The following is a 14,143-nucleotide window of genomic DNA, read 5'->3' on the forward strand; positions in this document are numbered from 1 at the left end:
CGCCTCTCAATCTCCAGTAATTCCCCCAAGAGCTTACATTTAGTGCAACAGTAGCAAGGAAAAACTCCCTTCTAGAGAGAAACCTCAGGTGGTGAGGAAAACTACCTTTCAGGGAGAAACCTCAGACAGACCCGGGCTCTGACAGTGCCGGTTTGAGGTGTGATGAACAGTGGCAATAATAGTCACAATTAAGATAATGGAACTATGACTAGAAATAGTAGTTGTAATAGTTATTGGTGTAGCAGGTCTACTTGCCTAGAGGAAGCGTACATAAGGTGAATAGAATTGGTCTAAGCACTGAGCCTTGTGGAACGCCATGCCTGACTTTAGCATGCCTGGAGGATTCATTATTAACATTAACAAATTGAGATTGATCAGATAAATAGGACTTCAATCAGCTTAGTGCGATTCCTTTAATTTCAACTTAATGTGACATAATGGTATGGTCAATAGTGTAGAATGCAGCACTAAGATCTAGTAAGACAACTTTTACATTTACTTTCAAGTTTTTGCAAGGTTTGTTTTAATTTGCCAATTTCATTTACTTCATCATCTTCTTTTTAAGAAAAGCAACAGAACACCGTCTACAGAACTATCAATTTGGGAGGGACTAAAGTTAACATAACAGTCCTCTGTCCTATTAAGGCACTGCATTGAATTAAGTGTTGTTGTAATACCTTCCTTAACTTTAGCTATAGCACTGTCCAGTAGGCATCTAGTGTAGAAGCTTTTATCTAATTTTGTGTAGTCGGGTACTAAGAATTTGAAAGTTATTAAAGAATGGTCTGATAAAAAGGGATTCTAGGGATATACTTTAAATCTTCAATTTCATGTCAATGTCAAGGGTGTGGTTACAGTGAGTGATCTTATGCACACTCTGACTGAAACCAATTGAATCTAGTAGTGAGTTGAAAGCAATACTAAGGCTATCGTTGTCAACGTCCACGTGGATAATAAAATCACCTACAATAAGTACTTTGTCTGATTTAAGGACTAAACATGATAAAAACTCAGAGAATTCAAGTAAAAAATAAGAATGTGGTCCTGGAGCTCGGTAAATAACAACAAATATAATTGGCTGTAACGTTTTCCCTGTTGGCTGTAGAAGATCAAGAACAAGGCTTTCAAATGAGTTATAATTTAGTTTAGGTTTGGGATTAATTAACAGGCTTGAGTCAAAGATGGCTGCAACTCCCCCTCCTTGGCCAGAGCCTCGAGGAATTTGGTTATTAATATGACTGCGAGGCGTGTATTCATTTAGACTAACATATTCTTTATGGCACAGCCATGTTCAAGACAGAATAGATCAATTTGATTATCTGATATCAAATCGTTGCTTTAGAAGACAGAGATCTAATATTTAATAGTCCACATCTAATGTTCCTCTTCTGTTCTATCATTGCTGGGGTCGTTTTAATTCCAATAATGTTCTTAAGTATAGCTCCTCTTTTGTTTACCTTTGATCTGTTTAACAGTTCTGCGTTGGGGAACAGGCACCGTGATTATGGGACTATGAGTGGGCGACTGCTCCAACGGAAGCACAGAGAAGCACGTACCACTGCACCTCTGCTCTGATTACTGATTTCAACCTTGGATTGTCACACTTGCCCGGCCAGACAATTAAATTAAATTACTGGCAAAAATGAAATTAACACAAAGTATCACTGTAATATAAACAAATGTGATGAGAAGCAATTGGATTTAATCACTCAGATACTTGAGAGTGGAATAACATAACACTGTCATGCACACTGAACACTGATTATTTTTTATTATTTCTGGGTATGCATGAATAGGAGATATGCCAATTACCAACGGAAAAAATAAATTGCAATTTTATTTCTATCCCACCACTTCCCATCTTCTCTTAATCTCCTGTCTCTCTTTCTATCTCAAAAGTCAGTTAACAAATGTAAGTGTTTCAGTCCACAAAAGCTTTTTTCAAAATGTGCTCAAAGTGTTCTGCTCTAACTTGCTTGATTACTTGCTGCCATAGTTTTATGAGCACATTCTGCATGGTTGTATTGCCATAAACGTTTTCAATTTAAATGTATTTAAGTGCACCAACCGATTGCTTTTTCCCTAGCCATTAATGGTCACTTTGTGTTTTACTGAGAAAATGGTTGGAGTTTCTATGGAAACAGTAACTGCATCCAATTGAGGATGTCACAGCCTCTGCCCTGTCCGAGGTCACTCAACTACAAGATAATTTGATTATACAACACCTCCAGTAAGTGCAGCGAGAATCAAAAACTCAATGAGCAATGCGTTTTCTTTATTTACCATCACCGTCATCTTTAGTTCCCAATTATAGAAGAGTGCCATATACAGACAATTGGCTTGCAGTATTAGAATTGGAAGGTAGCTTGTATAAAATATTTAAGTGGTGGAGGTTGCCTAATACTGAACAAAAGCTCTTGAAGGTAATGTAGTCATTAGGTCAGGTGCAGATCAATAATGAGCCTGAAAGGAACAAAAACTTACTACTGGAAGTGTGCTCTGCTCCTTTATGACCCTCTTCAAAAGAGCAGCAATGAAGAAGACACTATTGAGCCAAGATAGTAGGCTATTCTATTTATAACACAATGGTTTTAATCATCTTGTGATTTCTATGATTTCCTCAAAGGCAGCTGTGTCAGAGGCCGAACCAATCTGTTGCTTTTTATGTTGACAACTCTGCTCTGTCACAGTAATATTGATGAATTGATACATTTCAAGTGTGTGTGTATGTGTGTGTGTGTGTGTGTGTGTGTGTTCATTCTTTGTACTTGTTTTGAATTACACATATTTGCTGTGGGCTCTTGATTAACATATAACCCTACCAGCATCGCATCAACTGAATATGAACTCCCCTGCTCATACATCCCGTCCCTCAGTCTGCAAATGCTAAAGAAAAATGGCGTGATATTACAAGGTTATAATAATGCACACCTCAAGAGGAAACAATATATTGTTTTTTTAACTTGCATTTCCTGTGTGTGCCCAGGACAGACAAAAGCCAGGATCACTTTGAGGAATAAATCTGGCACAAAGACCCAGTGTTAAAAGTATTTTTTCTGCTTGTTCTGTGATTTAATCCGGTACCGACAAAATTCAAAATACATCTCTGGGTTTTACTGTGAGCCTGTCCCTTTAAACATGGTACCTTTAAACTGCATTTCCTGTTCAACTACATTTCCCACAATCTACCATGAATACGTGGTCTGTGGACGGTCTTCATAATCAGGTCAACCAATCACATACATTCACTGGCGAGCGCGTAGTTCAAAATGGCGTCATATTGTCCAATGATCTTTTGATATTTTACAGTTTATAAAATCCGACCAATCGGTGCTACCATTCTTGACGTTGACCAATCAACGGACTACAATGTAATAGATGGGCGTCATCATATCTGACCAATCAGATTGAATATAGTGTTTAAACGGTGAGCGCGGGCGGTCCTACAGTAGGTTTGGGGGTGGGTCCAACAAGTGAGGACGCGTGCTTGAATTTGAATTCAGGCAATAGCTAATAAATTGTTACGGTATTAGTAAGTACTACATCACACTAGAGGCAGGGAGCAGTATTTTAGACTGTACATGTCTCATTTTCTGGTGGAATAGTCTCTAAGTTTCTGGGTGTAACATTAGCTCTTATCGCCGTAACGTTTAAATCGCTGATCTGTGCTGTAGCTACAGACATCATACAGACTGAAGAGTGATCCTTGTACTAGCAATGAAAGCGGGCGGTAAGTAACTTAAGTCAACTTAACCTAACGTTAACTCTCACTACCAGAACTATGGGCAAGACTTAGCTAATTTAAACCGAGTGTTTGTGAATTGCGTTAAACTCTTGCAATTTGAAAGAGTTAGCACTTGTTACTAGCTCCTAGCCAACTCAAACGTTAACCTGGGTAACGTTAACCATGTAATTGTAAGTTAACGTTACTGTAGTTTCAAGTGAGTTAATGATGGCAATATTTAACGTTAAATAAAACATGTATTTTCCTGGCATTATACGCGTTTGCGGTAATTAAAAACAATAACACAATGTTAAACATGAAACTTAGCCGTAACTTAACGTTAGTTGCATTTGAAGCACAGGAGGGAAATTTGGGCGCTCACTTGGTTTGACATTTGCAGTCAGATGCACAGTTCACCGTTGTTAGAAATCTGTTAATACTTACAGCACTTGATAATATATGATGTTGAATGCATATTTGTAAACTTTTTCGGTGATCATCTTTCCACGGATTTAAACAATTCTGCATTCAAACAGAGGGGTTGGCTAGACCACCCGGAGATGCCTTAGGCGTTTTGAATGTGGAGCCATAACCTTCACCTTGGTGTGCATGACAATCTGCTTGCATAATAACTGGCCACTTGTCTGCTTTAAATGAAGTGCAAATATTTGTTTGACATTTATGTGAGAATTGGCTAGTTTGGGAGCCCAGCACTAAGATGTGAAATGCTTTTGGGTGATGGTTTGTGTGTCTGTGTGTGCACTCTAAATTGAATATGATAACCATGCTTAAAAAAGGAAAACTTTTTGTTAAAGTGCATGCCTAATTTATAACTACCCTTTCTTTCCGTAGTCCACTGCCGTTGTTCAAAATGCTACTCGGTTCCAGCACGGAAGCGGGTCCGTAAGCGAACTCCAGCCTTAACCTTGCTGTCTCTACCTGAGGAAGTCCTCCTCTGCGTGCTCCAGTGCCTTTCTGCTGAGGACCTGCTGTCAGTCAGAGCAGTGAGTAAACCTACCAACACTGTAACACTACAACACAACCTCTAGCATGTATGTGCCAAGTCATCCCAGATTTCTTCTGGCTGGGTGTCTTGCGACCACCTGGTTTCATAGATCAGATGTCTGTTTTGTTGATGGATTTAACTGTTAAATTGTTATGACCTCTGTTACAGGTGCACTCCCAGCTGCGGGACATTGTTGACAACCACTCCAGTGTATGGGCCAGGGTCAGTTTCAGGGACACATGGCCATCACCCAACACACTATGGCTATTTGAAAGGTATAGTCACTTCTGTCAAAAAAAGCTTTGTTTTTCTTGTTTTTCTTCTATATGAGTTTTTACCAGAAACATCTCTCTTCTTTCAGAGCTGCTGAGAAAGGGAATTTTGAAGCGGCAGTGAAGCTAGGGATTGCTTATTTGTACAATGAAGGGCGTAAGTTAAACTTTACACATCTGTTTTACCAGAGCATCCTAATTAAATAAAGGTCAAGTGAAATTGTGGGACATGAAATCCTCCTTGAGTTCTACAGGTGATTACAGCTCCTCTCTTGTGCCTTGTTTCTCTCTCACAGCGTTGTTGAGTGATGAGGGGCGAGCGGATGTATGTGGTCGCAAGGCCTCCCACTTCTTCAGCCTGGCAGAGAGCCTGCACTCTCCCACGACAGATCCCTTCATCTGGGTGTTCATCCGTCCACCGTGGTCTCCCACCGGCAGCTGCTGCAAGGCCGTGGTGTTCGACCGTCTCAAGGCTGAGTGTGACAGCAACGCGGTAGGTTTGGCTATTGCCATTATAAAGGACATTCATTCTTAGCTTGTGTCAACAAATGACAATCGCTAAAAAAGGTCAATGGTAGTGACAATATGATTTAATGTAAATGCATTTACAAAACGGGACACCAAATAAAGCTCTAAACAAGGCTGATCTTTCATTGCTCAGTGGACAGACAGTCATGACTTAAATCCACAGAAATATGCACATTGGATTTATGACTACATAGTTAATTTCATAGAAATGGAAACAGTTAAGAGCAGAGTGTTTATAAAGAAGACGATGTGAATGATTTCAAGTGTTGATCAATTCATTTTCCTTTCTCTCTACAGGAAAAGAGAGGACCCTTGCTGCACTGTTTGGCCAGAGTTTTACAGCTATTTGAAGTGAGTGTGAAAGTGAGACTGAATCTGACCAGGTCTGTCTGGGTGTGGTTAGCCCAGTTTCTATTGGCTTCTACTCAAAGTGCATAGGTCTGGACTGCTGTCACAGGGGGCTGGTTTGGTTTTCAGGATCACCATGACACACAAATGTGTAAATGAGATAATGTTTCACTACCTGTTCAGTGTTTAGAACCGGACCCTTAGTTGTCTTGTTAAGATCTGTCAGTCATATCTAAAAACTATTTTGCCTTTTCCAGGGTGATGAAAGACGCTCAGATGCCATATCTATGTTGGAGGAGTCGTCACAAGCTGGCTGTCTACAGAGCTCTTACCTGTTGTGGGAACACAACCGGAAAGCAGCTGTAAGTCTGAATCTGTCATGTTGTTTTCTATAGTTATTCTTGGATACATAGACTACTGTTTTTAAAATGTTTTTTATTACTTTAAGCAAACTATTTTGGATGTATATTAATTGAAAAACGGGGCCAAACTGACACGTAATTGTCTTATTGTATTTAAATTTCAGATGGCAGATCCAGGCAGGTACCTCCAGTATATCAGAACCCTCAGGGACTATGCTGGCAAAGGATGCTGGGAGGCACAGGTGTGTGTGTGATTAGACCAAAAATTGGCATTATATTGATCCAGCATTTGATTTAAATGTGTTCTTGTGCATTTCAGTCTTGTGATGACATTCTTTGTCTTAATTCACTCTTGGTTATTCACTATATTGATTCAAATGACAGTGAAGTGTTTGTCTTTCTGTCATTTTGTCTGTTATATTTCCCACTCCTCTAGAAGTGAAAGTTATCTTGCTGAAGCACTATCAGGCCAAGAGGTGTCGAGAGGGCTCTCCAGTCATTGATTTATTTTGTTGTTGTTCTGTCTTTAGAAAGCTTTGCCTAAACTGCACCACTGAATCTCTGAAATATGACTCTTCTGAACCACAAGCTCTGTAATCACAGCCAAACTATTGTTGTCTTTTTAGGGTTATCCAGTTGGACAAACATTCAAGCCATTTATAGCCATTCTGGAGGCATTTAGTTTACACATTGTCATTTTCTTTTTCTCAGCTCTCCCTGGCTAAAGTGTGCAGCAGTGGGAATCCGCTGGGTCTCGAGTCAAAAGCCTGCTCTGACTTGGTGGCTCAGCTTTTTAATTCCTCTAACCCGGCATCACAACACTGCACTCAGGGCACCCTGAGACAAGGCATCAAGGACACCATGAGGTAGACAGAAACAAACTCTACTATGATATTACTGGCATGATTAGAGCCTGGTGGTGAATAATATCGTCCCGAAAATGTAATGTTTCTCTTAGTCATTGCGATGACTCACTGTGATTTGATTACGTTTGCTTTCTTTGATTACATTACTAAAGAGGAGATGAAACCAAACCTCCGCACAAGTGGTTTCTCAGAGAATAAAGTTATACTTTGCCAGTAAGGCAGTGGACATACCACCTGGCAGAGTTTTATATTTATTTATTTATTTATTTATTTATTTCAGATAATGTTTCCTAGTTTAGGGATAAGGCATGAGAGTTAAGGACTTGAATTGTCTGCCTCTTACCTCGTAATGCACTACATTTAGGTATTTTTCAATTTCTTAAAGGCACTCTAAGCAATGTTTGGTGACGTCAATTCTTGTTGACGTTTGAAGTATTGTCAAACAAAACAGGCTAGCTTGCCCCTCCCTTCCACGCACTAACCCCCCAACTCCTAAATGTATTGGCTGGAACGCTGTTTGTTTCGTGGTGCAGGTTGGCACAGTTTTTTGTTGCCATTTGTAGGAGACCTCGTTTTTTTACAGTGTTTTCTGGGGACAGGCAGCTTGGGGATAGTGAGGAAATGTTTGCTGTATGTGACAACAAATGTTGTAGCCTAAAAAATGTGACATCGCTTACAGCACTTTTCTTTATTTAAAAAAAAAAAAAAAAAAGGTACATCCTTGTGGACTGGCTTGTGGAGGTGACCACCATGAAGGATTTCTCCAGCCTGACGCTGCATGTGACAGTGGGATGTGTGGACCGCTACCTGGCCCTGTGCTCAGTCCCCAAGGCTCGTCTGCAGTTATTGGGAATCGCCTGCATGGTAGTTTGCACACGGTGAGGATTCACACATGCCTCTTCTCTGAAATGTTTCTATGTTGTACTTTTAATGTAATTGTTGTAATACAGTTACATTCTGTTTTAAAGGATTATGTAGGGTTATCAGCTTTAATGTTGGAGGATCTTTTGGGAAGTTTAAAATATCTTAAGTTTTTGAAGGTAAAATGAATGATCCAGATTTGTATTTTGTTTAGTATAAATACAAATTAGTCCATAGATTAAAACATATTTTTTTAAACTTTTTTTTTTCAGCTATATCAGTAAAGAAATACTGACCATTCGTGAAGCTGTCTGGCTTACAGACAACACCTACAAATATGAGGACCTGGTTCGAATGATGGGGGAGGTTGTCTCTGTGCTAGAGGGAAAGATCAGGGTGAGTACAATAAATATCCTTATGCAATGTAGCATTTTTAAGTGGTGATAAAATGTTTTCGTGTGAATTTAAGAACTGAATTTGAACATTTCAAATGTAAAAAGGTGATTTCATGCACTTCCCCTCAGAGCCCCATACTGCTGGACTACGGGGAGGTGCTGCTGTCTCTGCTCCCTCTGGAAAGGCGGACCACTCACCTATTCAGCTACATCTGCGAGCTGTCGCTGCTCTACTCTGCCCTTGCCACACCACCGCCTTCCAAACTGGCATGCGCTGTACTACTGCTTACACGGTCACTACATCACTATGGTAATAGCACTCACGAACACAGACATGTACAACACGTCTGTTTGACAAGCATTGTAACACCTTTTTAACACTGACAAGTAATGCAAATAATCTTTTCAAACTAATAGAATGTACAGTTTAAGTGTTAAGTTATTCCCTTTGACTAATGTCTACTGCCTCCCTCTCTGCAGCTCCTGTCTGGCCCAGCCAGTTAGTTGACTACACAGGCTTCTCTAAACAAGACCTCATTTCCCTTTCTGTGCTGCTCTATGTCAAGTGGTAAGCTCCTCAGTGTGTGTGTTTTGGCTATAGTGTGTGTTTTGATTCTATTCGTAGTCAAGCAATTCCTTTCTCTCATCTTTCACTGGTTTAACAAATATGCACATCCTCCTACAGCTGTTTGACAGCAGTGATGGGTGGCATGTTATTGTAATCGCATTACGTTCCAAGCTTTACTGTTTCCATTTTAGTTGTCATGTCATGAAACTGCTTGTAAGTGTTTGGCCTCATTGATTCACTACATCCTTGTTTGAGTAATGATACCACCACGGTTTGATAACCTAAGGCAGTGGTTTTCAAACCTTTTCACACCAAAGACCCCTAAACTTACATTCTCAGGCATATTTAGCCACATTGATTGGATGTAAGATTCATGTCTTTATTTATTTATCTGGTCTTACAGTAGCTGAATTACCGGATCTGTGACTTGGATATCTGACTGAAAGATATTGCTATTTTGTGCACAGAGGGAAATGGATGCTGCAATAGACTGTGTGTGGCAAGCATCGTATCGACAAACTGTACTTCTCAAATGGACAAGTAACAAGATTTGTCCTCAGGAGTTGATTATAGAGATATAGTAGCAAGCAAAGTGGATCAAACCCTTTTTTTTTGTCTTTGTTTACCCCTTACCGTCTGTCTCTCCTCAGTTTTAGTCAAGACGTTCCCAAAGATTACAGACATGTGTCTCTTACTGGCGTTAAGCAGCGGTTTGAAGATGAGGCCTACCAGCACATCAGCAAAGAAAAGGTACTTTATTTGATAGGAACACAAAACAAACATTTTGAAATTGTAACATGGTGTGTCTCTAAATTGTTCTCTGAAACTGATAATTAATATTATTTAATGGCCTCCACAAGGTGATGGATTTTAAAGAACTGTGTCAGATCTTGGAGATTCCTGAGGTGGAGCCTCAAATGGAGCCTCCCAGTCCCACTGGTCAACCAGCAGACATCCACACCTTCCTCGCCGCTCCATCTAGCACCAACAAGAAGTAAGCCAGTTACCAACACACAAGTTCATCATTACGGCATATAAGGGCGGGTGATATTTGAAAACAGTACATGGCTTTAATCTCAACCAATGGTTGAGGCATATACTTTAACATGTGCACAGTGTATGCAATATAGCCTGCTGCCCCCAAAGAACATTTTATGGACCCCATTATATATTTATCAAGTAGATCTACTGTAAGCATTTTGTGCTTGCATAGGTTTCTAATGGCACTGGGTGATGTTGAAAGACATGCAAAGAATTAAGTTATGAGAAATAACACAGTGGTTCATGTCAAAATGACCAGTGCACTCTGTCCTTGCTCATTTAGCACTTGTTATTGTAATGGAGTATTCTGTGGTTGATCTTGCCCAAAAAACGTTTTTGTGCCATCTGTGATTTGCTCTGTCAACTAACTGAAACACTTGTCCACTTTCTCCCAAGGAGACGCGATGACGGCATGCAAGTGAACAGAACAAGCTTTGTTGCCACGCCCACGGCAGAGCTTTCAAATCAGGAGGAGACGCTGCTGGGCGACATCCTTGACTGGAGCCTGGACACTTCCTGTTCTGGTTATGAAGGGGACCAGGAGGAGGAGAGCGAGGGAGAAAAAGATGTTGATTGTGAGTGTAAGAAAGTAGTGAAAGGGTCTGGGCACGTTTATTCTAGTGTTACTGGCAGTTTTAAAATGTGTTTTTGTATTTAAATTAACTCTATATATGAAGTAATTCATATATAGAGGAGACTGCATGAGTCAGTAGCTCAGTAGGACATTATATAAGATGTTGCAGCAGTTGCAACATTCAGCATAACAAACCAGCAAATAAATGTAGGCATATTATGCAGGCTTACTGTCAATGATAGTAAATGGATTACATTTATATTATGCATTTCTACTGTTTTTATTTATTTTCAATAATATATATACAATTTGCCAAAGACACCCATTCATACACACCTGACTGCTGACCTGCCCATCGGGAGCAACTTGGTTTTCAGTCTTCAGTGACTTGTTTAAGAGCCCTTTGACATGTGGCCAAGAAGATTGAATTGCCAAACTTGTGATTTAACAGACAATTTGTCCTACCACCTGAGCCACATCTTCTCCATGTTGCTGTATAGAGTGTGTTGTGGTCTGTAGTTTGTGTAAACTTTGTCCAAGTTGATTAATCTGTATGTTGTCTCTTTCAATAGCTTCCATGATATCCATCAAACTGCATTCGCTGACTGATTCAGACAAAAGACTAGAGCACTGCAGAGCCTTGTCCAGCGATGAAGACAGCTTCTCTGAAGCGGAAAGGGATGTGAGCAAGGATTGCCAAGACAAGGAACTTGTTTCCTTCTCTACAGACCTTCACAGTTCAGGATACTCCTCTGTCCAGAGTGTTAGCCCTTCATCCACATGCTGCTCCTCCTCCCTCATGCCTTGCACATTCAAGACCTTTACCACTTCCGTAGGTGCAGCCAATGCCCAGCCAGGCTTCCGCCTTCTGGTGCCCATGCAGAGGCCCCGGGGCACCTCCAGCAAACAAGTGAAGAGGAAGAACTCGGCAGCTCATAGTGGAGGTGAGGTGGATAAAGAAGAGGAGGAAGGAGACAAGTATTCCGCCAATGCAAGGTTTTTGAGCCTATAGACCGTGGTTGTTCGACTTGCCTCAAGCTGTTCAGAGAACTCCCGCTCAGTTATCCTCCAGCACTTTTCTTTAGTTCTCGATGCTGTTCCTCACTCTTGTCAGTGTGCACTGAGCCATTTTGTCAGAAGATCGGGAGACATTAAGCTTAACGGCAAGTAAGAGAAAACAAAATGACTTACCTAGAAACTTGGCTTTCTATTACATTACATTTCCATGTTTACAGGCATAGCACAATAAAATACCTCCCATAAACCTAAACCACTGGAACATGAATTGTGTTTCCTCAGGACCATTTCTGTTGATTTATAGCCTTCTAAAACAACAATCTCACATTGTGTTGGATAGTTGTAAAAGCAATGAAACCTCATGGACTTGTTTTTATTTTTTTTATTTTTTTTGGGGGGGGGGGGGGGGGGGGGGGGGGAAGGTATTCATTGTTAAAATCATATTTTGGAACAAAACTTAACATTGCTGTCATGTTATTGTGATTGTTTGGATTTTTAGTTTCTGATATGCACTGTCTGTACAAGACTATCTTGTATTTGGTGAATGTCATCAATAGGTGTCTACTGTCATCTAGTGAAAATGTCTGCATCTGAAGCCTAAAGAAAATATGATTTGTATGAGTTCATGTTCAACCTAATTTCTATGTGTTTGCCAAAGGTACCGTAGTGGTGGCAGCTGTGTTTTCAGGGGCGTCTATGTGAATAGAAACAGAGCTGTGAAATAAGTATTTTAGTAGTCTGCATCTTCTAGAGTACATATACACCAGTCATGCTGTTCATATTTTTGATCAATATTACTTAAAAGACCTACAGTATAGCACCTTATCCCATCAGGAACAACAGATGTTCAATAAGGTGTTTTGATAATACCATTAACCAAGAATCACCTGCTGGATGAGTATCCAACAAACTTCAGCATATCATCCAGATGTTTAGTGCTTCACAGTCATTAACTATTTAGCTCAACTGAATGAGGTACTCCATGCAATATGTGACTCACATACTGGTAGAGTGTACTTGATCTGCTTTTCCTCCCATCGGAATTAGGTCTAGCACTTTTATCATCACAGAAGCAGTGCAATTCAATGAAATGTAACCATTTCCACACTTAAAACAATCAATGCTTAAGCAATTTTGAATAGATTTGCTTTGCCTTCTTGAAGCGAAATGGAAGCTCAGACACTAAAGGAAGTATTATCTGATGGGGTTTTGGATTACTGTATGCCTCATTCAGGAGACTGGGGACACAATGTCTAAAAGTCTGTGACTGACTGTATACATTTCAAACTGTTACACCAGACTGGTTATAACCTGTTAAACTTTTTTAATATATATATATAAATGTATATAGTACTATATGTATAAATGGAGAAAGACAAAGAACATGCCACTACTACTTGAAATAGTTTTTGCTTCATTCCAAAAAGGCGGTTTCTTAGTGAAATTAGTTTTCTACAGTACAGTGTTTTTGCAATAGACCTGTGATGTGAATATGTAATTTTGTATTGAGTTAAAATAAAACAAGCCATCATGCAAGTTTTTGTGGTTTTGTTTATAAAATAGAAGCTATGGGTGTATTGCAATATTAGTATCTTTATTAGTTTAATTAAAAAGTTGTGTTCAAGAACTCATCAAAACCAGGGCTGTATCCATAGAAGAAATACTGAACTGAGGTCATGAGCAGAAGTCCAAAAAATACAACATGGCTCTCACATAAAGTATTACCCTTTTATTTATAACACAATGATCTCTGCCAGAGATAAAATTCTAGTGGAGAAATACTGTGTCTAGTAAGATAACTGGATGACTTTGTGGCGTGCTCTGGCAAGAATCACCTGCTGCTGAACGTGGATGGAAAACCAGAGAGATGGGGATTGACTTCAAGAGGAAGGGAACGGCTCCGCAGCCCCTTTGCATCCTGGGAAGTTTTTTGGACATGGTTGTCAAGTACAGATACCTGGGTGTCAACATCGACAACAGGCTGAACTAAAAACCAACAGCACCGCTGTTTACAAGAAGGGGGTGAGCAGACTATTCTACCAGGCTGTTGTGGCCAGCACTCTGTTCTCCTCCGCCATCTGCTGGGGCCGCAGCATTGGAGCCAGCGAGACACAGACTATCACAAACTGATCAGGAAAGCTCTAGAGGCTCCGACAGCTTCATTGTTGCACAGACCGCTACAAGAAATCATTCCTACCACAGGAATGACAACACATTACTGGGTGCTAGATAAGAATCTGAGACATCCTAATACTGCACTAAGTACAATTTGCACAATAGGTTCATCTACATATTTATCATTATTAGTTAAGCAGTTGCACATTTTGTATTCCTAACTTGTAAATGTGCTGTATTTATATAGCGCTATTCTGATCTTAACGACTACTCAAAGCGTTTTTACATCACGCAGGATACATTCACCATTCACACACATTCATACACTGTGGTCGAGGAAGCCGTACAAGGTGCCACCTGCTCATCAGATAAACACTCACACACATTCACAGTCTGATGTGCAGCACCGTGGGAAACTCGGGGTTCAGTGTCTTGCCCAAGGACACTTCAACATGGGACTGCAGGG

General features: G+C 40.2%; 1 protein-coding gene across 1 annotated transcript; it reads left to right on the forward strand.

Annotated features, from left to right (window-relative positions):
- Positions 1 to 3,717: 3,717 nt before the first annotated feature.
- ccnf (cyclin F) lies at positions 3,718 to 13,098 on the forward strand. The gene is made up of 17 exons (XM_032537343.1): positions 3,718 to 3,730; positions 4,577 to 4,728; positions 4,899 to 5,005; positions 5,092 to 5,159; positions 5,299 to 5,495; positions 5,828 to 5,881; positions 6,136 to 6,240; positions 6,405 to 6,482; positions 6,952 to 7,106; positions 7,820 to 7,984; positions 8,240 to 8,363; positions 8,492 to 8,672; positions 8,843 to 8,930; positions 9,581 to 9,680; positions 9,791 to 9,924; positions 10,368 to 10,546; positions 11,118 to 13,098. The coding sequence occupies exons 1-17, from the start codon at positions 3,718 to 3,720 to the stop codon at positions 11,555 to 11,557; spliced, it is 2,340 nt and encodes a 779-aa protein (XP_032393234.1). The 3' UTR covers positions 11,558 to 13,098.
- Positions 13,099 to 14,143: the final 1,045 nt, after the last annotated feature.

Source organism: Etheostoma spectabile, chromosome 15 (assembly GCF_008692095.1).
Source record: "Etheostoma spectabile isolate EspeVRDwgs_2016 chromosome 15, UIUC_Espe_1.0, whole genome shotgun sequence".
NCBI lineage: Eukaryota > Metazoa > Chordata > Actinopteri > Perciformes > Percidae > Etheostoma > Etheostoma spectabile.

What these genes read in the sequence shown, in the direction of transcription:
- ccnf (XM_032537343.1), top strand. An exon ending in AACACAACCGGAAAGCAGCT is followed by an intron (nt 6,241 to 6,404) that starts GTAAGTCTGAAT and finishes TTTAAATTTCAG; the next exon opens with ATGGCAGATCCAGGCAGGTA. An exon ending in GGCATCAAGGACACCATGAG is followed by an intron (nt 7,107 to 7,819) that starts GTAGACAGAAAC and finishes AAAAAAAAAAAG; the next exon opens with GTACATCCTTGTGGACTGGC.